This window comes from Rhipicephalus microplus, chromosome 4, assembly GCF_043290135.1.
Source record: "Rhipicephalus microplus isolate Deutch F79 chromosome 4, USDA_Rmic, whole genome shotgun sequence".
In the NCBI taxonomy this organism is placed as follows: Eukaryota; Metazoa; Arthropoda; class Arachnida; order Ixodida; family Ixodidae; genus Rhipicephalus; species Rhipicephalus microplus.
Window position 1 is genome coordinate 38,224,973 of NC_134703.1, and position 22,893 is coordinate 38,247,865.

Below are 22,893 nucleotides of genomic sequence, written 5' to 3' on the forward strand. Positions count from 1 at the left end.
GGGAAGGGTGTGGGCCATTGCTTTAGAGACGTTGCTCTGCGGCTGTAGCATTTGTTAATTGCCTTTGTTTGACTTCACAGCTATTTAGAGCGTTTTTCCACTTGTCGATCACGCGCAGGTTGCGATTGATCGTATCTGACCATACTCATATAATTATTTTCGATCGCTTGTACGACGTTTCTTGCGCAACGTGGACCGTACCGTTTTTATGACACCTTCGCAAGTACCTGGCACATGCTTAATACACTGTGGCTAATATGCAGATCTGCAGCTGATCACCGCTCTGAAAACCAGCCAGGAGGCAACTACTTGTCAAGAGTTTCAGTTTCACAAAAATGAAACCGAAACTGTCCACGCGCTTGCTGTGACATCTAGAGAGTTATGGCTCACCTGGCGAGGGCGAACCAGTGAAGTGACAGCTTGGCTTAACGGCTGAACCGGCTGACGTTCTGTGGCTGAACGGTAGTGTATAGGTGTTCTGTGGCTGAACTGGCTTAACTCTACAGAAGGCAACAGAAGGTGTGTGAACACTTTAAACTATAGTTCCTTACCATGGCACAGTGACGCCTTTGCTAGTCGCTGACATATTGAAATAAAACGGCGTCGGCAAAGAAGAAGGAGAAGCGCTTCGAGCATCCTTCGGTGCTTACGATCTGGGCTTCAGCCACGAGAACGTTTTCTACGCAGTTTGCAAGTACCTTAATGAAAGTAAAAGAATTAAGCTTTTAATTGCGTGATTATTATTCGTGCAAAAAAATTCCAACGAACACAAGAGCATTGTTTAACCATGTTGATTCTTATTCAAGGTAATGAATATTTGTCTTATCTGAACGAGTGACAAGCAACTATTGCACTACTTTCATTCTGCCTAGGGTGTCTTTTCTTTCTTTTTTCTGGTGGGTGGTTTCGATATTTAAAAAATCTTACTTAATTAAGTCATCAATTCTTGGCCGATCCCCCTGAGTGGGTACGAGCCATGTCTGTGGAATCATCATCATCATCACGCGTATCACGGCTTGCCGCTTTGCGTCGTCTGATTGGCCGGTGGTTGCAAGTGAAGATAGCACGTGGATCGTGAGCGCGAGTCTGAGCCTGCATGAGCCTCGTTCGGCATTCGCATCTGGAACGTCTACGCGGCTGTCTTACGCAATCGTCCAGAAGCTTGCAGTACTGTTCCATCGGAGCCCGACCGAGTTCAGGTGAGCTCTTCCTTATTTTTGTTGGGTAACCGTGGAGTGCGGTTGTTGTTCTTCTCTTTGGCGCTTCGCGCCAACCCGCGTGTTCGGGCTAGTCGGAGTCCACGCCGGCTGCGTACGTCTCCGTCGGCCGTCTCCTTCTTCTGGTTCGTCGGGACCAGCCAGCCCCAACACAGCAATGGCGACGAGGACGTGTAAGAAACCATTTGTCTTTTTCTTGCTTCTAACGGACCTACCTGCTAACCCTAGACGCTCTTTGTTCCCAGCAAGATGGCTACTGCGTGCTGCGTTGCTTCATTCCTTCTTCATTCAGCTACGCCGCCTTTGTCGTCTTCTTCAACAGTGTACTGGCGTCATTTCCTTCTCGTCTGCACCTCTCCATTCTTCTTGCTTGAAATGGCGTCTCCTATTCCACCTCCCCAATTTCTTCATTCGCCCGGAGACCCGCCCCTTCCGTGGGCGGACTGGAAATTGGTGTTTCAGGCTTACGCAGACGCGGCCGGGGAGGACGCCAGCAAGCCCGAGCGTCGCAAGGCCCTGCTGCTCAACGCGTTGGGCCCTGCCGGGTTAAAGCTCTTCTATACTTTGGACGCCACCAACGCGTCGCCGACGCCAGCGTCCGACGATGCCTTCAAGAATGCTGTTGCTCTTTTCGATGAGCATTTTAAAGATGTCTCGTGTGATTATCTCGCACGCGTAAAATTCCAAAAAAGGCGACAATTGCCTGGCGAGCCAGTCGCCGAGTTCATTGCTTCTCTTCGAACGCTCGCCGCGTCGTGCGGCTTCGGCGCGCTCGAGGACGATATGATCCGCCATCAGCTTTTCACCGGGGTAGCCTCGCGAAACGTCCGCTGCCGCATGCTTCGAAATGGCTCCTCGATTTTATTATCCGAAGACCTCTCGATTGCGCGAGAGGACGAGCTTATTCGCTTCCAGTTGGATCAATTCGCTCGTCATTCAGTGCAGCAACTTGCTGTTGCGGGGGGCCTAGGCGGCGGCTCTTTGTTTCACGGGACGCGTCAACATGGCGGCTTTTCATCTTCGTCTCGGCGCAGCGGCCAACATGGACGCCCGCCTGCACAGTCCTTCCGTGGCGGCCAACATGGCGGCCTTTCTGCGTCGCGGGGGCGAGGAAGCCGGCAATATGGCGACCCCATTCCGCCAAATTCTGGTTTTCAGGAACAGCACCGAGCTCCTAACTCGCGTTTGCAATTTTCTTCTCCAAGCGCAACCGCGCATTGCTTTCGTTGCTGATCGGCTCGGCATTTAGCCAATTTTGCGCAGTGTCCCGCGAGAAACCGCACTTGTCTTGCGTGCGGAAAAATCGGACATTTTCAGTCCGTATGCAATTCCCGTCCAGCAAATTTTCCTGAACCAGTTTCTCCGTCCGCTCCTTCGAGCACTGCACAGACCAATACGGTCACTGTTTTAAATGTGAATGGCCTCCACACTACGTCCGAGCCCAGCATCGTAGCTTCAGTGGGCCATGTGCCCTTGTCATTTCTCGTGGACACTGGTGCCTCGGTCTCTTTAATCAGTGCCGCTGACTTTCATAGTCATTTTTCCAACATTCGGCTTTTGCCTTAACACGTCGTTCTACAAACATATTCCAAGGAAACGATTGATAATTTAGGTCATTTTACAGCTCAGGTCTCCTATCGCAGTCGCACTACTTCCATTACTTTTTATGTAACTGCCAATGGCAGCTCCCTTTTGGGACGTGATGCCATCAGGGCTTTGTCCATCAACATCGTCGGTGCGTCTATGACGTGTGCTCAAGTCGACGTCGACAAAGCAGAAGAAGGCGGCCGACGGAGACGTACGCGGCCGGCGGGGACTCCGACAAGCCCGAACTCGCGGGTTGGCGCGAAGCGCCGAAGAGAAGAACAACAACCGCACTCCACGGTTACCCAACACACACTCCTTTTATTTTACAGTCGCCTTGAAATCCTAGATTAAGGTCCCTAGATGAAACAAGTTTCCAAGGTAGCGACATCTTTCCCTTTCCTCTTCGCCTATGTTCCTGAAGCACCCCCTAGAAGGTTTAAAACTTTCATCCAAAAGCGAATGTTTTGGTTCCGTTGCTACGGTGAATAGAAGTAAATGAAACAAAATGGAACGAAATAAGAGGTAGAATAAACAGTTACCTTTATGAACATAAACGGCACAACACAGGAGCAAGCGGGATGTGCGTTACTCAACCAGCAATGTTGTGCAGTTCTATTCTTTACACCACTAGCCATTGCGTCTCGCGTAGTACATTTTAGTTCCACGGCCGCGGTATTTCGTCCAGTTCTAACTAAAGCCCCTATATTTTGAAAGTAGCGACACTCTCCTCCCTCCGGCCGCTTTCCTCCTCGGATTTCGCTCTCGCACCAGCCGGCGCGCTGCACACGGCACGCTTTGCCGCCCACCGCGCTCGAGACGCTGTGGCAGGGTCAATGGGATCGCTTGTTGCTTCGGCGTTTTTACGTATTATTATTAGAACTTTCGCATGCAGATGCCACGATGGCTATGCAAAGGTCAGACGATTGTGATGGACAGGTGTTAACCTCTTAACGAAGAAGTGGCGACGAGAAAAGCGGCGACAAACACAGAACCCTGTTATTGTATTACCAGGTACTTTGCCACTCCGTTTGTGGCGTTTGGTTTTTTCGCTTTAGCTAACATTTTATATATTGTACCATGCTTTATGTTTTATGAAGTTTATGTTTCTGTACCCACTCCCCTCTGTAATGCCCATTCGCTTGTGACGATATTATTTATGAAAACGAATAAATACACGTTGATCAGAGCACTCTACGAAAACTCTTTATTTGTATTTCATATTTAATATAATTAGGACATCATGATGCACCCAGAAAATACTGGACACACATTTTTGGAAGACATGTTCACGAGAATGAAAGGCGCGTACATTACATTTTTTTACATGCATTTCAAGAAGACAATCAGAAAAGAACACGAGCAAGAAAGAACATATATTACTAACAAATTATACAGATTATGCACCAAATAACTTCGCACTCTCAACGAACCTCGGCAACAGCCGCCCGCATGCCAACGCTTTTACTACCGCATTTGCTACTGCAACAATGAAGTCATGCACTGAATGACACTCGCGTGCATTTATCCGCGCAAATAACTTCGGATAATATTGGCTACACTAATTCAAAACGCCAAGATAACGCATATCGATTGTAAATTATCAGTAGAGGTTATTGTCATTCCTGAGATCGCTCACCTTGGTGCAAGTGTGTGCGAATTTCGCATCTTTTGGCGGGAGGTTTTCGTTGCTTCGGAGCCGGCCGGTGCGGAAACAAAGTTGGAACGGCGTTTGGTTTCAACTTCTTTTTTCCATACTTCTGCAGTATCAATGGTTCGAACTGATCTTCAGTAAAATGGAGCTGCAAAACAATAATACGATTATTTGAAACTGTGGTATCCCGAACACTTCTCAGGTATTGGTTTTGACCCATTCCGATTTGCAAAAAAGAAAAAAAAAAGCTGAATGATAGCCTCAATGTCCTCCTGTTGTGATTTAGAAGTTCATATTTGCACATGAGCTCTAACCGGTACCTCACGAATGGGCAACCCAGGTAAATATACAAAATAGAAATTTAAATACTGCAATATTGAAAAATTACGTGTTGCTGGACATGACTAACATATTACAGTAAGCGGCTTTTTGTTTACTATAAAAAAACTTCTTTACAGCATGTCTAAAACAAAATACAGCTGTGCAGCAATTTTTAAAGACACGTGGAAAAAATTCTACCGAAATTAGACCATTAGAGAGGGGAAAATAAATGTATATATTTTTAAGAAAGGTATCTTAAATCCGCATTAAAGTTTCAATCGATGCAGAGGCGCGCATTTTGCTGTACCTCACCTTGCGGTGTCCCGACCCGCTTCTCCGCAAAAAAAAAAAAAAAAAAAGAGAGAAGCCTGGTTTCGCAAAAATTAGAAATAGCTGTGAATGTGAAAGAGCGAATTCACCACATTCTATGAACTCCTCGTGCCGGCGGGGAAATCCCAAAAATTATAGTTTACCTCACACAAAGAAGTCCTTCTGGTAGGCGCAAAGTCTTTTCTTCCGATATTGTGCAGCCACTGCTTCTGGCGCTGGACATCTCTTTTTCCCCACGGAATGTTGAACAGCGAGAATCCTTTTTCGCTTCTGCTGTTACATTGATAGGCGCAGCAGAACGGCATTGCGATGATAAAAACAAGCGCGAAGAAGCACGTGCGCGCTGAAAGTCGCCGTGGCGACAGGGCGGCAAATGGCGACCAGCGGAAAAAAAAAAGAAAAAGGCAAACAAGTTTGGCCCCCGCTCGACGAGGGGCGGAGACGTCATGGTGACGTTCCGCTCCCCGCAGCCAATTAGGGCCCGCGGAAGCCCTGTCGTCTCCCCTCCTGAGAGAGTGTGCGAGGAGGGAAGTGGCGGGTAAGGGAAACGGCGGCAAAGATCCAAGAAAGTCGCTACTTTCCAAAATATAGGGGCTTTAGTTCTAACTAGTCCACTTCTCCGATTGTTTTGTTCGTGCGGTGACACAGTGAACGTGCTTCTTGCTGGATCCTGTAAGTGGCCACAGGGCGTGACGTTGTGACGATTGATTACAACCGGCTTGTGCACACGCAAGAAAAAAAAAAAAACTACGACCAGGCTGGTACGAACACTCGTCCAGCAGCACTGCGATGACGTTTTTTTTTTTTTTAAATGTGCCCATTTGGACAATCGTGATGCCAAGTGATTCTGATGCGGTGCTGGGAACTTCCTGAAAAAGTGAGAGTTCTACTGATGAGGTGTCTCGAAGCAGCGCGTTTCGGCTCAAGCGGGAACTGGTCAAGAGTGAAATGTTTCTGAAGGTGCGTTGATTACAACCTACAGCTGCTCTGTATACGTGCATACCCACATGTATTTGTATCAACTGGCATGCACTAGACACGCATTAGACGCGCGCCTGGCGTTTCAATAAAAACCGACAAGTGAACTCGCTTCGCAGATCCGCGTCGACATACGTTGACGGAGTTGCACGAAAGCATTCGCGTGAAATGGTTCATAGTTGCACTTCATGGTGCGCTTCATCTCGGAAAGCACGAGGTAAGTTGAAGAGAGCGAAACCATTTTCTGTTGTTTACGGCAACGCAGCATTGCTGAAAAACGCAGATGTTGCATTGAACGAGCATGGCGAAACAATCTTGGTCGACTTAGCGCACACCGAAACGCTCCTCCTCTTCAGTTTATGTTCTGGCTACGATTTTGTCTTTGGTCACGGCGAGAATCCGGCTGGAGCCATATGCGCATGCGTACTCGTTTTGAACCTTTTGCATAATAATAAATAACACCACCAGCCATTTGCAAGATCACGTGCAAGTAATGCACCAATTACAGAGGCGGATGGCAGAGAAAAAGAGGAGTAATCAAGAGAGTGAGGAGGACGGCTCGAGAATAATGAGTGACGCTACCTTGGAAACTTGTTTCATCTAGGGACCTTATCCTAGATGCCAGAGCGGCGCCCCCTGGCATCCTCACATGTCATTCCGAAACCGAAAACCAATAACACAACAATCTCATTTACGGCTTACAGTTATTCGCCTAGGGAAGCGGTTCACCCTTCCGAGACGCAATGAGGCGAGACTCGCATAGGCGGCGTATTCAAAAACTAAAGAAAAGTGTCTTGGCTGTACTGCCGGAAACGGGAGTGCCCTGGACGTGGCCCTTTTGTTAAATACTGCTATTTACTCATTAAGAACATCTCATAGCTGTCGCGTAACTTCTTCAGAGGTGCAGTTTAGTGTTTTCACCGTATTATTCCGTAATGCCGTGTTTTTTAATGGCGAATGCAGGACGGAGATGTTCGCCACGAAACGTGATCGAAGAAAAAAACACAAGGCCACGTTTTCCTTTGGATCGTCAAGCGGTGCTTCTGCTAACTTGCCTTCGTAAGTGTAGCCCTTGAAGGACGTTTCGCATTTTCTTTCAACCCCGGCAAGGTTCCTTTTGGCGTTGCATAAGTGGTTGCCACACCGGGGGGGGGGGGGGGGGGGGTCAGTGTTGCCAGACTGCCGCTAAAATTTACTGCAAATTTTTTTTGTAGTTGTGGCTTTTCCGTGAGAATTCGGTGCCATCCGCGGTGCATTTCGCGAACGAACGACGCTGGCCGTTTTAATTAACGGAATGAAGCGCGCCTAGCAGTAGTCGAGCGTGGCGCTGCTGCACAATTAGGAGGCCAATTTAATTAACGGAATGAACCGCGCCTAGCAGAAGTCGAGGCGCGTTCTTTTGCTGTGTGTGCAGCTGTGCGATTAGGATATCGCGTCTCAGTATTAGGGATGACGGGGAAAACTGAATAGAGTCGCAGGAGGTAATGCGCTGCCCCCACCTCCCCCCTTACTTTTTTTTTACTAACCGCGGGGTACTAATTGCACGGCTCATTCCGGTTCATTCCGTTAATTAAAACGAATTCTGTAGTGCGCGGTTCATTCCGTTAATTAAACCGGAAATAAAACGGCCTCTTAATTGCACGACAGCACCACGCTCGACTTCTGCTAGGCTCGGTTCATTCCGTTAATTAAAACGGCCAGCGTCGCTCATGAACTCGCGAAATGCACTGCGAAATGGCACCAAACTCTAACAAAAAGCCACAACTACAAGAAAAGTGTTTTAGCCAAATTTAGCGGCAGTTTGACAACAACCACTTCAAAGTCTGGCAACTGACATACAACGCCACGGAGGAAGGAAACCTTTTCTCTCCTCCGTGTGCAACGCCAAAAGGAACCTTGCCTCAACCCTCCGTGCCTCATCCCACGGAAGAAAGAAAGGTAAGGAGAGGGCATGCCCTTGCCTCAACCCCTTTCGTATTGTGCCGTCGCAACAATACGCTTATTTACACTGCCATATTCGACATGCAATGTTACCGCTTGTCAGTACCGTTTCGTTCCTTTATATCTTTGATAAGTCACCCGATGCAGATAGTAGGCGTAGTTTAGGTTTGTTTCACGCGCCCCCCTCTCGTGGTGACCGCATTTTCGGTGGATGACAAAATGCTTGAGGCCAGTGTGCTTTTAGGTGCACGTCAAAAGAACCCCAGGTGGTCGAAGTCCTGAACCCATCACTACGACGTCGGTCATAATAGTATCGCGTTTCTGGACGTAAAATTCTAACAATTATCAACATTTATTAGGTTAACCGAACTGTGTTGCTATATCGAGTGCCGCAGTGCTTCGGTTGAATTACGCCAGACAAATGCCAGGGGCGGTGTTGGCGAGGGGAATGGGTTCGCGCCTGCCCCCCCCTCCCCAACTTTTCTGGCCTTCTAAGAGCGAGCACGTTCGAAACACGCTCATAAGTTCCGCGCTTCTCTGCACCTCTGAAAGGAATCGCTTGTGTTTCGTTCTACGCCGTCTCTTTAACATGTGCACAAAATGGGGAAAATCATGTATGCACATGTTGTAATTGATTTCTACATGTTGACATTCTCATTATTTTTGGACAAAGAGTAATATTAAGAGCTCTTTGGAACTGTCAATCAAGCGAAAGAAAGTGTAGGTGTTGTTAGTGGTAGTAATGAGATGCATGAAAGAAATTAGTGGACAAAAGAAAAATTTCCTGCTGGCAGGGATAAACCTGCAACTTTTGAATGCTGCGTCTAATGCTCTGCCAATTGAGCTACAGCGGTGGTTGGCCTCTCATACATTTTATTGAGTTTATCTGAATTAAAATGCTGGAGTGTTGGCCCCGCGGCGGTGGTCTAATGGTTAAGTACTCGGCTGCTGACCCGCAGGTCGCGGGATCGAATCCCGGCTGCGGCGGCTGCATTTCCGATGGAGGCGGAAATGTTGTAGGCCCATGTGCTCAGATTTGGGTGCACATTAAAGAACCCCAGGTGGTCGAAATTTCCGGATCCCTCCACTACGGCGTCTCTCATAATCGTGGTGCTTTCGGGACGTTAAACCCCACATACCAATCAACTACGTCTGCGACTACTACAGGCTAGAACATGCTGCACAAGCTTCTGCGGCGTGGTGGGTACATAACGCTCAGAGTATGTGGCAAGTTTTCAAACTACAGGCTTTGCTTTTTGACTTGCTTTCCTACCTTGTTCAGCATGTCTTGCCACTCTGCAATAAGACCCTTGCTTTGCACTGTTTGAAGATTTGCTTTGCTTTTGCTTTGCAGCAACATGGAGGCAAACCTACCAGAACTCTTTGCAATACTTAGGATGAAGTGAGTATAAAAAGCGTAGTATTTTAAGAAAACATGTACATAGCACTAGCACTGATGATGTCGTGAATTAACTGCCGAGAAATTGTACTTCACTAAATTCATTAGCTTGCAGAGATTGCTTTGCAGGCTGCTAGCCTAGTTAGGAGCCTTAAAATAGCACCTAATGTAACATTCTGTGGACATGGTTATCATTGCTGAGGTAGGTTGAGCTGCCTCAGAAATATGGTATATTTTATATATCTGAGGTGATGCTTAGATGTGTTTGTAGATGCCCTTCTGATTTGTCACTTGTGGAGAGTGATTGTGTTTTTTTTTCTCCCTTAGTGTTGTTATGAAAAGTCCTTGTGCCGACATTGCTCACCTCTCCTTCGAATGTAAAATTTTGCATCACTTCCACGTTGCCCGTGCTATCTTCCATCCGCTGCGGTTTTATTATCTGTACATTTTTAAGGCCTTTGCTAACGTGAACGGTGGAGGCTTGAAAACAAGACACGTGCGACATCTTGGTGTTGCTCATAGTTTGACAAGTTTCCCTCGATTAAAGAAAAAACAACTTTTTTTTTTAAAGACTGCTTATGAATTGTTCAAAATTATGCAAGGATTGGTTGATACATAGCAGTATTTTGATTGGCCCACCTTAGTGTTCGACAATAGTATGACAGATTGAGGTAACATTTGCACTGTTTCAGCGCATACCAAAGAAGTTCTCGACAAACTAAGACATAAACTGGCCTAGCACACCAGGTCTTTTGGCCAACTGGGTGTTTTGTGCAAGTGGACGTGTCCTCATGTGCTTTTGTGTTGAATCATATGTATCCTTTTCATGGCATCTTCAAGAGATCTTTTTTTGTTAATGAAAACTTGCCATTGTGCAGACAACAAGCTCTTAGTGACACTGAGGCCAACGGCTGCATGACTGGGTGGTCTGCTCACAAGCACTCACTGTGAGTATCCCGGTACTTTTTTTGCTTCTTTTATGCAGTGAAATTTAGTTTGGCTGCCAGGTCATAACTGCATCACACTACGTCTTTGTGATATGTTTACACATGAATTTTGGTTTCTAGCACATGAGGGAAAGTTGGTACCCTTACAAAATGTTGATGCTTTAAATGTACAAATGTATAAATGTACAAATGTATAAATGTAAATGGAAAAAATCGTGGAAAAAATGAATTACGGCAAAATATGTTGTTGACAATGTGGTGTATGTATTAGTGTCGCGCGGAACGGAATACGTTGGCCAAACAATATACGCCTACAGGAACACTGATAGAATGGGCAGAGCGGCAACTCTAAATTCTTGAGCGCGAATTGTAAGGGGTTTGGTTGCCTGCCTGCCTACAATTGGAGGTAATTTAGACAAGCGATAATTGGCTCACCAGAAATCGTAGAGGTGGCGCACATTGCTTGCTTCGGAGAAACGTGCATCGGCGTGCTTTCCATTGCTTGCACGAAAAAGACGTCATCTTTTCCAGGGGTATGCTCTCGCGATATAGTCTTTTCTTTTGTTTTAATTTTGTAACTTGTAAGTTATCATGCACGGTTGTAGACGTGTGTTGTTAAGAGCTGTGCAATCTTTCGCTACATATGTCTTTTTCTGAATAACAATCGGTAGTGAAGTTGGCGCTTGTGCATGTCAGCACTCTTTTCGTGCATCTGAGTCTTTTCCCACGCTGGGGAAATTTTTGTTGACGAATTACGGGAACATGAATGGGCTGTACTGACCTTATAGTTTGGCTCATGCTTGCCATAAACAGGTCAATGCGTAATCTAAGCAGTGTGCAGGATGTATTAATAGAGAAAAACATCACGAACTTCGCGAAAATGTTAAATTACGACAGTCTAACATTGCTGCCCGTCATGTGCTAAATGCAGTTGTCCTCTGCCAGGCTTTGATACAATAGTTGCTTATAGTTCGAGGGATGATCAGCAGCATCGAAGTGGCGTTTCAAAGGTAGACCAGTGGTTTTATTTGGGTGGTTATCTGCAGAAAGGGCGAGCTTCCGATGTTACCTGCAAGGATGCCTAGTACGCCCTACAGTCATTGGTCATCGCCGGACAGCACCTCAGTTTTGGACAGGTTAGCCACTTGTTAGTTTCTTGCTCGGCTGTTCTCAAACTTGTGCTGCCCTACAGGTAATTGCAACCTCCTTTATGGATGTTCATACCAAACACACGTTAAATAGCCGCAATAGCAGTGTCCTAAGTTGAGTTTACTTGGCAATAAAAATGTTGCCCTTTTTTTTTTTGCAAGCTGTGTGCAAATGAACAGGTGCCATTAGATTTACGTTATTGCTGTGCAGTGCCCTTGTGTTTGGTATGAAGTCTGCTATAGGCACCATTTCGTTCAAGCATACATGTGCGAATGCTGTATTCAAGCCACAAAACCTGTCTAGAGCATATTTGAGGATAATAAAATATCTTGACTATAGGTCAGCCATCAATTTAAAGTTGATAGGTTAAATACTAGACTATTTGTGGAAACAAAACTTATTGTGTTAAGGAAGCATTTTTTTTTCTGCAAGCATTGTGCATTTGCAAAGGGTTTTTGGCGTCGTGATCATCCCCAGGAGTCGTGTTTGGTCATGGGACGGTCATTGTGCATAAAATCAAATAACTGAGATTTTGAAGCACACGTGATCATTACCATTTACTATTGGCCTAGTTAAGCTATTGAACAATTATTGAATTTATGAAAAAATTTCGCTGTAATACTTCTATTTGGCTTTCCTTTACCCTGGTCGCATCAGCCATGCGAATATACCAGCATAGAAAAAACATGTCGTTAGATTACTGTGACTGCAGTAGCACAACTTTCAATTACTTGAGAATAAAAACATTGTTTCTTTGGTAACATGTTTGCGAATTGGCAGGTTGTGTTAGATTTAGGCTGTTTTGTAGATGCCTTGTATTTCATGTTCCTTTTATACACACATACTTTTGCCTAAGTATAACAAGCAATATCTGACAAGTAATGTGTAATTATGACAGCAGCAAAAGAACACTCTTTTCCCCTCTTGCTAACAATTATTACAAATGTGTGTGTTTGAACATTCCTGTGTGTTGGGTAATTAGTTAAGAATTTTCATAAGGTGGGTCCTGGGTTCTTCGAATTGTAGGAAGGATTATGAACTGAACATCCTAGGAGATCGCGAGAATGGAACCACTTCTATTTGGTGAGTACACGCTTATGTCGCAGTTAACTTAATGCAAGTTGAATAGATTGTTGTTGCACCACGCAAGCCTATTCGCTGAGAAAATTGATGTTTTTAGGTGAACCAGTAGGGCTGTTGGCGCTTTCCTTCTTTGCAATAGTAGTGATGCTTTTTTTCTTCTTTGCCTGGTGTGATGCATAGTTTCCTTAATATACACTAGAGGGAACTCTGGCGCTAGTGTCTATGAGGGCTGTAACGCACGGTGCTTCAGCGAGCATGGGTATGATGATTAGTGCAGGGATTTGTCTAATCTTTGTACTTCTGCCTCTGTGTATGCGACTTCGAGCTGTTTTCTTACGGAACAAAAAATCGGAAAATGTTCAGCAGTTGCCCTTCACCACGTTATTTCTTTAGGCTCACCATTTCAAATCGGCTCATGAAATTCAAAAGGGTTCGTTCTTCAGTTCGAAGCACAACCGGTATACTGCAATAAACGAAGCCACAAGTGCGATTTGCCACACGCAGGTCTGAAGGCTAGGCAAATCTGTGTACTACCCATCATTTTCATGTTTGCTGAACGATTGCAGCACCAGAGTTCCCTCTCATTAATTTTAAGAAACTTCATGATGTGATGAGAGAGACGACAGTTTTCTGAGCACTAGGCCACAGTTAATTTCAGTTGAATCAGCATCATTTTTTTCATGCATAAGGGAAAACATATAAACCAAAGCTAAGGTACACATCGATCTGCAGCTCTATGCCGCAACGTTACGATGTTGCTCAACAATTCAACCTAGAAATTTGCGCTAGTTATTTGCAACTGTAACTTGTAATATTGCACAAGGAAGAGACAAGGAAGCATAACGAAAAATGAAAACTGGACATGGGAATCTTTTATTTTTTTTCAAATCTCTGCCTTGCGAGATTGTCGCTTCATGCTCGTTAAGATGTACAAGTTCACTAACTCGTTTCTTAGGGAAGCTCATTTTATAAGTGCAGCTTTTCACCTAATTTATTGTGTCATGATTGGTTTAATTGTGAAGTCACAGTAAATGCCATTTTAAAGTTTTCTCTTTTGCTTGCGATTCATGCACTGAAGCCCTGTTAAACCGATAGTTTCTATTTGTGCACAGCCAAACAAAATAATGGTCAGAGCAGGGATTTTAAAATATATGTGTAGTTGAAAAATATTTGATAGTTTATACTATTGTTGCTTGTCCTCCGTATATTTTCAATAAATATGGCGCATTGATAATCCTTTAGAGGAGTGCAGTCCTTAATGGAAGCCCAGCAGAAATGAAATGAACGAAACTAAACATATTAGCCAAGCGTGGCTATTTCCACGCAGGAGTAAGTCCGGGAGCATAGATTTCATACTCACTGCTACTCTGATCTTTTCAAATTTGGCATAAATCTCTCATTTTTGTCAACTATGTCGTTTTCATATAGCAATTGGCATAGTTACTTGACCAATTTTTGAGAAAGTGAACTTGCATTTGTTCTTTTTTTAATATGCTGCCAAGAGTGTGCTTGCCTATGTGGCAACTCCCCCTCATTGTAGTTTTCTGTAGCTGCCCTCAACTGGTGGTACAAATTTGAGCTAATGCATTGTTTTTAAAAGGAAAGCTAGAACACGAACTCTGCCTATATGAACAGCAGCCTACAAGCTTAATGTGAAATATTTTTTGTACTAAATATCGCCTCAAACACTTGTTGAAAAAGGTATTAAAAATCTTTTCTTGAAATTTCTTCTTTTCTGTTTTTGCAGTGTGGATCAAATACGAGAACCCCTGCCTCTAACTGACGATGATGCCGCTGATATCGTAAGGTGAGCTGGTCAGTCTCATTCATACTCTTTAAATGTGTGCTTCGTTCTAATTTTTATTAAGATTAGCTGTGTGCAATAGTGGTGAAATTACATATAGCACAATTGAAAACTGGTCGAGTTGGTTCAGATTCATCGCTTAAAAATGCATGTAATGACTGTCACAGAAGCTAGTCTCTTGTTAGTCTTTTTGTGAATTTTCGAGCAACTCATTGTGGTGAATGAGTAGCTTTTCTAACTTTCATCTGCATGATCTGCTTCTCTTAGCACCATGGTAAAATTTGCTTGCGCCACTTTTTAAAATGCGTTTGTCATTTTTTTTAGTGACTTGCAAACCACCCATTGCTAGTGCTTGGTATATTTGAAATATTAATAGGTAGTTGTTGAATAGACTGGACACATCGGATACAAATGTGCTGGCAAGATCCAGTACAACCTCGTTACAACGAAATTGGAGGGTTGCCACGATTTTCTTGGATAACCAATATTTTGTTATAGCTGCAGCTGGCATTTACTGCAAATGTTATGCTTTGTAATTGCCCAAAACGAATAGTGGGCGAAATAGCGTCTCGCCCCAAAGTGGTACGCAGCATATCCCTGCAAGGTGGTACGCAACAAAATAACCGCGTTTCACAAATAAAAAAGAAAATTCTTGCACCTATTTATTGCATTTCAAAATACACTGCTGGCATTTTAAACAGACTTCAGAACAGCAGTGCGCGTGCAATGCTCTCTTCTTCAGAAACTGTGCACGCTGCCAGCTTTGTAAGCATTGCTGGAGTATGTGGGGTGGGAGTTTTGCACTGCTGAATTCAGTATAGTCGCGTTGTGCATTTTTTCAAAGGTGCATTGTGCGCTGTCGTTACATCAGCTCAAATTTTTATTTCCTAGCGAAATTTCTTCCTCATATCCCATAACAGGCAAATGTTACCTCGTTGAAACAAGGTATTGAATACATTGGTTTCTGTGTGAACTTTCAAGGGGAATAACATTTCGCTCATTATATCCATTATTTTGCTACAGTCCGTGTTATTATAACGAGGTTTAACTGTAGTTCGGTGTATCGGAATTCATTGATTTTTCTTTCTAAGGCCATGGCAAGGAGGGCGCCGGTTGGAAGGTACTACAATCACTGTGGCAGTTACGCCAAACTGCACCATGAAGTTGAACCTGCTGGAGTGCATAATTTGTGCGAACGTGCTCCAAAGAGCCCTTTTAAGCTATGGATCCCAAACATAGAAATTGTCAGCTTTTAAAACCTTTGCTGTTTGGTTCACTGAAAAGTTGCTGTGGGATGTCCATGTCAATAATGTATGCTTAGCTGCGTCGTGCTTCATTGCTCTTTTACACTGTAATAATCATGTCCTTTCTGCCAAAAATCAAACTGTTGCTTATCAAATCTGTTTTTGTCACAGGTTGATAATAGCCAGCTTGTATGAGGCACTACTACGCTCGCAAGTTTATAAAGGGTATATCTTCAGCAAAAGAAAGTGCAAGGCAGAATCCCCGCATGCTTTGCAAAATGTGTTGTGGACTGCAAGAATTTAAAAATTTGTCTCCTTGTACTCTTGCTCGCAGACCATGGCACTCTGTCGCCTTGGTCTGCCCGCGGCTACACAGACGGACCTCCTCTTTCCTGCGTGGCACCACTCTTCAAGGTGGTTCTTCGCTTCCTTGGGGACACACGTCCTCAGTCATGGACACCTTTTCTCTTCTTCTTTCTTGTCCATATATTTAATACCCTCACCCTGCCCCTACAGACGCTGAGCTGTGCTCCAATTTAGGGCTGCAGAAGTTGCATCTTTTCCTTTCCTCAACCTCTCTCGCTTAATAACACCACGTGCACAAGTGAAGCTGCACTATGTGACAGCTAAGGCATATCTACTGCACAGAAAACTTCGCAGAACTGCCACACATTATTAAATGCATTACGTGAAGTTCAGCAATTGTATGTATTACTAGCCGCCGTCACAAAAGGTTGTCTCACACGTTTCACACACAAATGTTATCGTTTACTCAGCATAAATGGGCTAAATAAAACAAAGAATGCCTTCAAACATCAATGGTAGTGGGCTATGCTTCCAGGCTTACGCAGGTTGACTGCATAAATCTCCGTTTGGAAACACCATCGCATGCCCATGCTCTGTTGCATCGAAAATATGATTGACTCCATATAATTTCTTTTCTTTTGAGGCCCCAAAACAATCCCCCACTGCCGTTTATTATCTATGTCCCCTTCACGCGGATGTCCTCGCATACAACGCGAGCATAGCAGATGCACAGAATATTCATAACATGCTAGCGAAAGCCTAAGTGACCACTTGCGACGCTGGCGACACATTGGTGCAGTGGAATGTTGCACCAGGTAGGCTGCACGTTTCTCGTATAACACCTATGCAAGGAGTGGCGTTGGGATCAGCTTAGTGTGAAAGTGACCAAGACCTTTGCAGCTTTTTGGGTCTGTGGATGGTCTCTGCACTGTCTGATGTAAGGTGCGATTTCTAATTTGCCTGCTTTCCCATTCTTCTGTACCATAATAGCTTTGCATATCAACTATCGTTACTGCTTTGTGCAGCCACCTGCGAGCAGTCTTGCTGGAGAATGGCCCATCCCAGGAGGAGGACCTGCTGAAAGCACTGCAACCTGAGCAAGCTCGCCGGGTTTTGGCTGCGTACAACACTTTGACAGACTTCTTGGACGGGCACCCAGGATTCAAACGCAAGGATGAGGACCTACTTTCGTTCATCTACTATGTAGACCCTGACGACGATGATGAGGGCGATGATGATTGCTACTACACCTCCCCCACGGCCGATCTTTGCAACGGACTCAGCACACTGGCAGTCGGTGCCAAGGTGCAGTTAGAAGTTGCTTGATATCATGCTTCTGAAGTTGTCCGAATTCCAGTCTGATATTTCAAGGGGAGCTTCCTGTGCATGCCACACCTGTACTTACACTGTAGAGTAAACCCTCGTTACAGCGAAGTGGCTTTATTTAAATGATCGCTTTTATCGAAGTGTCAGGCAGTCCTGGCCCCAATATGTGTATTTTAGACCTGATTACTCTGAGCATGTCGATAGCTTGCTCTGCTTGGAGCAAAGTAACAAGTTGCGAATCTGCATTCAGTGCCGCGAGCAAGCCACCGCCGCCGAGCCGAGTGGCCTTCCTTGCGCTGAGCGAGCGATGTTTGTGCTAGCGTCGCCAGGCTAAAGCACACCAGTGCCGACTGATGCAAATGGCGCGAGTTCCAGCGGCGTGGATTCAACCCTCCCTCTCTACACCCTACCTGGGAATGGAGGCGCTCGCCAACATGCTAGCTGAAGAGTGCCTCGATGACTCAAAGGCGGACAAGTGTATCGAGGCACTCTAGCTGGCTGCTTACCACTACGTTGCTGGTAGCGCCTAAGCGGTTGTTTCACGTGACCAGCACGGAGGCTTGGCGTGCTCCCTGGCCACTGGTTTATTTCCATCGGTGTTAGGAAGACGTACATGGGCGTGTTTAGTGCGAGGTCTGTGTGAACCTGTGATGTTGTGCGTGCGCATTGTGCGGGTGTAGTGATCGAGTGAAAATGGCACTGCTGATGCCTGCACGGATGTGTCTTACATTGGAGTGGAAAGTACAACTGATACGGGAGGCGGAAGGAGGAGGTCGGAAGAAGTCTGGAATCTTGAGACAATTCAGAATACCACCATCAATATTATCAACGGTATTAAAGAATAAGAATGTCATGCTGGAGGGCTTCGAGAAGAGTTTCTCAGCCAAACAGAAGCGAAACGTTATTCTATGTATCCTGAAGTAAAAGAGTGCTTCTCGAATGGCTGAAGAACGCTAGAAGTACGAACCTTCCTTTGAATGGGCCTGCGTTGACTACAAAAGCCGAAGCCCTAGCCGTCTAAATGGGCAAGCAAGATTTGAAGTCCAGCAAGGGCTGGCTTGACCATTTAATGAAACGGCACAGAGTGCCTTCAAAGTTTGTTGTTGGGGAAAGTGAAGCCGTGGGCAGCGTCGTGGTAGACAGATGGCGCAAGCATCAGCTGAGCGCCCTACTTTAGCAGTATGAAGATGGAAACATTTACAACTTGAATGAGGCGGCATTCTTTTACAAACTGTTGCCGAAGTTCATGTACATTACATCATGCGGAACCTCATCAGGATGTAAACAAAGCAAAGGACGCATTACAGTGTTGTTCGGTGCTAATGCAACGGGGAGGACAAGCTCCCTTTGCTGATACGGGGGAAGGTGGCAAAGTCCTGGTCGACTAGCCGGCCGAAGTAGTAGACTTGCTTCGAGGCCCTTAGAGGAAGATGAGCCACTAGACCAACAGCCTCACGAAATACCAACAGTAGCACAAACGCAGGAAAGCCTCCGTCTGTTGCAAAATAGAGTGGAGTGGGCTAGCGGCCAACAAATAATTTGCCTGAACAAACTAGAGGAGGCATTTACGGTGCAACCTTGCAGTTGTCGGTTTTCCTTGTTCCTATGTCTTTACACCTTTACAGTGTACTGTAATACTTTAAAGAATATGCTTGAGATTACGTTTAGGTGCACATTAAAGAACCCAGTGTGATCAAAATTTCTAAAGCACTCCAGTACGAATTTTATCGTAATCATATTGTGGTTTTGGAATGTTAACCCTAATAATTGTCATTGCTTCAGATTTCGATCATCAAAAGAAAAAGCTTGTTTACTGAAAATGCATAGTTTCTTGTTGGGTTTGCCAGTCTCTTCGAAATGCATTCAGAAACTCTATACTCAGTTTCATCTGTCCCTAGCGCAGAAGAGCAAATTCAACATAATCCTCGAGTGCACGTTGCTGAGAAGAGAGATGTAGTGCCCATGCGGGGTGCCCATTGTTTGTCCTTATGACCTTTACAAGCAAAATCGCAGGATTTTTACTTTTCTGCGTGTTGTAGCTGTGATTTGTACGGTGATTTTGCCACATTTTCTGTATGAAACTATTTTAGTGGCTTTATAAAATTGAAGAAACAGTTCCCACTTGCTTGTGTTGTTACATGCAAGGGATGAAAAAAGTAACTGTTTTGCCTTGTATGTATCAACTTTCTATTTATAAAGTACAAACAGAACCAATACTGTCTTACTTTTATGTTTAGGCTGTGCAGCCACAGTGCTGCAGCAAACTAAGTCTTGTGTTTTGATCAGTCCGTGTTGGTAGAATAGGATAGGTGGACAAATGAGCGCTGTAATGGCATCACCGAACCGAATGAATCAAGCATTCTTTCTGAAGTTATTTTTCATATTACCCGACACTGTATCTTCTGAAAGTCCCCTCACGTTTTAAAGCACCTGCCGCGCTGGTTTAGTGGTTGCTGTTCTCACTGGCTGACCCGTAGGTGTTTGGGACCAAATACGGCTGCAGCGGCTGCATGTTTATTAGAGAAAATGCTTGAGGCCCGTGTGCTTAAATTTAGATGCATGTAAAGAACCCCAGGTGGTTGAAATTTTCAGAGCCCTACACTATTGGCATCTCTCGTAGTCGTGGCTGGGGAATGTTAAACCCCATCAGTTATCAAGTTTCTGAGTGAAGCTTTATTGACTGACTTGTGTAGCTTATGACAGTGATGTCAGAAAAATCCTGCTCAATTACGCAGCTAGTGTGCACCAAAATTTGATCAAATTAAATTTTCTTTACAAGGATTGGGTTCAAAACCTGGGTCCCCATGACCCAAAAAAAGTGCCTTGACTATTTGGCTACCACCCATGCTTGCTCATTGTGTACTCTAAAGCACAATAATGCATTTCGAACTATACAAAAAATAATTGGGGAGCAGTAATTTGCTATGGTGCTTCATTGAATTTCCCTAAGAGAGCACCTAAACAATGTCTTAAATTTTTTCAAACATTTAGGGTAACCACTCGCGAAGATTATCGTCACGATCTATGCCGCACGTGGCAATGGTGCCCGCCACAGATTCCAGGAAACAGCCCCCCCCCCCCCCACCTCTTCTGTAGGTCTTTCTGACCTCCGTTTGGCATCGAGAAGTTGAATCTGTGATGCGTAGCGCAAGTCATGCTGCGATTGGTCATGCACAAACCTACGTATTCTGGTTAGTCTGCACGCACCTGCCCGCACTCTGAAAGCCCGCCCTCAACCTGGCACCCCGATCATACAATACTCCCATGCAAAGCACCTGAACCTGAAATTAGTCATTGAAATTAGCGCTGCATAAAGGTTGCTCACCGAACTGGGTGTATAAAGGTGCTCAATGAACCTGACAATTTACAGGGTCCTGCAAGCAAAGGTGTGACCCTTGATGTCTGTGTACTAGGGTGGTACCATGATGAAATAGGCAAAGTTTTAGTCTCCAAGACCAGTGTTTGTCGCTTATAGCTGTTACGTTGGCCTATCTGACGTGCTTCCTTGCCATGCTTCCACATTGCCATTGTTTCATGCCATCATTGTAACCCACTGTGCCACTAACAAGAAGACTTTTTAAAGTCCACATGCACTGTTTTTTCTTGCAACAAAATTTTGCTACTGCCGTCTTAAAATTTTGGTCGTTCCGGAAAAATGGTCCTCTCCACTTTGCCCGGTAATTTTTTATTCGCTGAAGGGGCGGCTCTCAATTTTACGGTATTCGTTTACTGGACCTTTAGTTCCATAGTCGTGTCGCTAGTTTCCAGTTGGGAAACTTCAAATTGCTAGCAAACGTTGGCACATATTCTGACATTAGTGCTTGGGGAAACTTCATTATTAATGTGCTTAGTACTTACATTAGAAAGGAAAAAGTATGTATGGTTGCTGGAAACACCTGGCATGACTCGCACAAATGAATGGCAGGCGTGCGCAGTTCAGGAGGTGGTGCTTGTATATTTGTTCTTAAATAGGTGCAACGAACAGTCTGGTATGGTTGTCATTAATAATCTTAATAAATGTCCCATCATTTGAACACTTGTGCAACAGGAGCAGCAGTAAAAGCTTGATCATCTGCTTCACAGAATGCTGCTGGGTACCAGAGTGACTCCCAGGTGGTTAGCGACAGTGGTGCTCAGAGTGTGCGTACCAGCTCGCCCTGCAGCACTTCGTACCTGTCTGCCATTGAAGGAGAGGATGAGGAGGAAAACGATGAGAAGGGAAAGAAACCTGGCTGCAAAGATGACAGTACCCAAACGCCCTTGCCGCCGCATCGCCAGTCACTAGGCACACAGGCGGTACAGCCAACACACAATGCAGAGTCCCAGACTGAAGGATCAGAGCTTGACCAGGTGGGTGGCTTGGGCTGGCAAGAGTATTGCACAGATTGCGGGCTGGAATGGATGCAGGGTCTTTTAGAGAACTGAACATTGAAAGTGATGACTTCTATTAATCCAATATTTTTTTCAAAATTACTTTTGGAAAAGCAGTCTCCACAGAATTATCGTATTTATATGCGTAATCCTCGCACTCGCATAATTCTCGCACCCCATACATCGCCCGAGAAAAATACGATTTTTTTCCCCTCGAGTAATTATCGCACCCCCGAAAACTCCCGCAATAATGTCGTCTGCTCGTTCCAGCCACTGATGTTGATAGCGCGTGCTATCTGGCGCCATCTCTTAAGGATCAAGCCTACTATTGCATGGAGATTCAATCCAAGCCAAGCCGAAGTGGCCAGTGTGCATTGCCAACGTTACCAGGCAGGATCTTGTAACTAGATCCTGCCAGGGAGGATGTAGTAACGTTGCGCGTTGCGGCGTGTTTTGTATGTTGTGTCGGCAATCTTGTCACGTTATGGGGCGATGCTGAAGCCACACGGCTGCTTCAAGTTGCAAGGGATAGATCATGCGCTAAACAACGGCAACAGGGCCGCCGGTAGGCCCTTCGGAGCCTACGAGTGTTGTGTTCGCTACTGGTGACGGCAGCTGAAAGCCACCAAGACGCGTTGGGCCTGCTGCGTGCCTAAAACTTGGATTGATGGTAAACTTTATTTCTTCAGAAGGAAACTGCGGACGATTCTGTTAAATAGCCATCAGCCCAATACTGACGTCCTACGATTACCTTTTGAGGGCTCCTGTTGAGCGCCGACCGCTACGCCCGCAACGCCTACAAGCTTCGCGTGTGGTATTCTAATTCTCGACTATTTGCTTTCACTTTTTGTGTCTCAAATAAATCTTGCCTTGTGTTGAACCTCTGCTTTTATTGTTGAGGTAAGCTCTAATTGGAACTTCTTAAAGGTTGCTGTAAGTTGCTGGCTTGAGAAACCTGATTTGCGGCCACTTCGTTTTCTTTTTCGCTCTCTGCGTTTTTGTCGAAAGTTTTCCGCGCGTAATTCTCGTACCCCCCAACTTTGCATCAGTTTTCTGGCAAAAAAAGTGCGAGGATTATGCGAGTAAATACGGTAGTTTAGACTTCATTGGATGTCGGGAATTACGGGAGTGTAGGTTTGTCGACGTTCCTTGTAAGTTGTGGAACTGTATCTGATGTGCGGTTTTTGTAATTTGGCCTCGATTCGTTCTGCAATAGTTTATGGCTTCGGCAATGCCGGC

At 45.2% G+C, this 22,893-nt stretch overlaps 1 protein-coding gene across 10 annotated transcripts in view; it reads left to right on the forward strand.

Moving 5' to 3' along the window:
- The first annotated feature begins 776 nt into the window (after nucleotides 1–776).
- The window catches only part of LOC142814232 (uncharacterized), a 63,578-nt gene continuing 41,461 nt past the window's right edge, over nucleotides 777–22,893 (forward strand). Inside the window, exons 1-9 of one of the 10 annotated variants that reach the window (XM_075892581.1) lie at nucleotides 778–1,199; nucleotides 7,048–7,143; nucleotides 9,380–9,427; nucleotides 10,303–10,371; nucleotides 11,418–11,507; nucleotides 12,547–12,603; nucleotides 14,351–14,410; nucleotides 16,983–17,262; nucleotides 21,367–21,633. In XM_075892581.1, the coding sequence (XP_075748696.1) occupies nucleotides 7,055–7,143; nucleotides 9,380–9,427; nucleotides 10,303–10,371; nucleotides 11,418–11,507; nucleotides 12,547–12,603; nucleotides 14,351–14,410; nucleotides 16,983–17,262; nucleotides 21,367–21,633 (960 nt within the window). In that variant the 5' untranslated portion in view covers nucleotides 778–1,199; nucleotides 7,048–7,054. The other 9 variants (XM_075892573.1, XM_075892574.1, XM_075892579.1 and 6 more) reach the window with 9 other exon arrangements.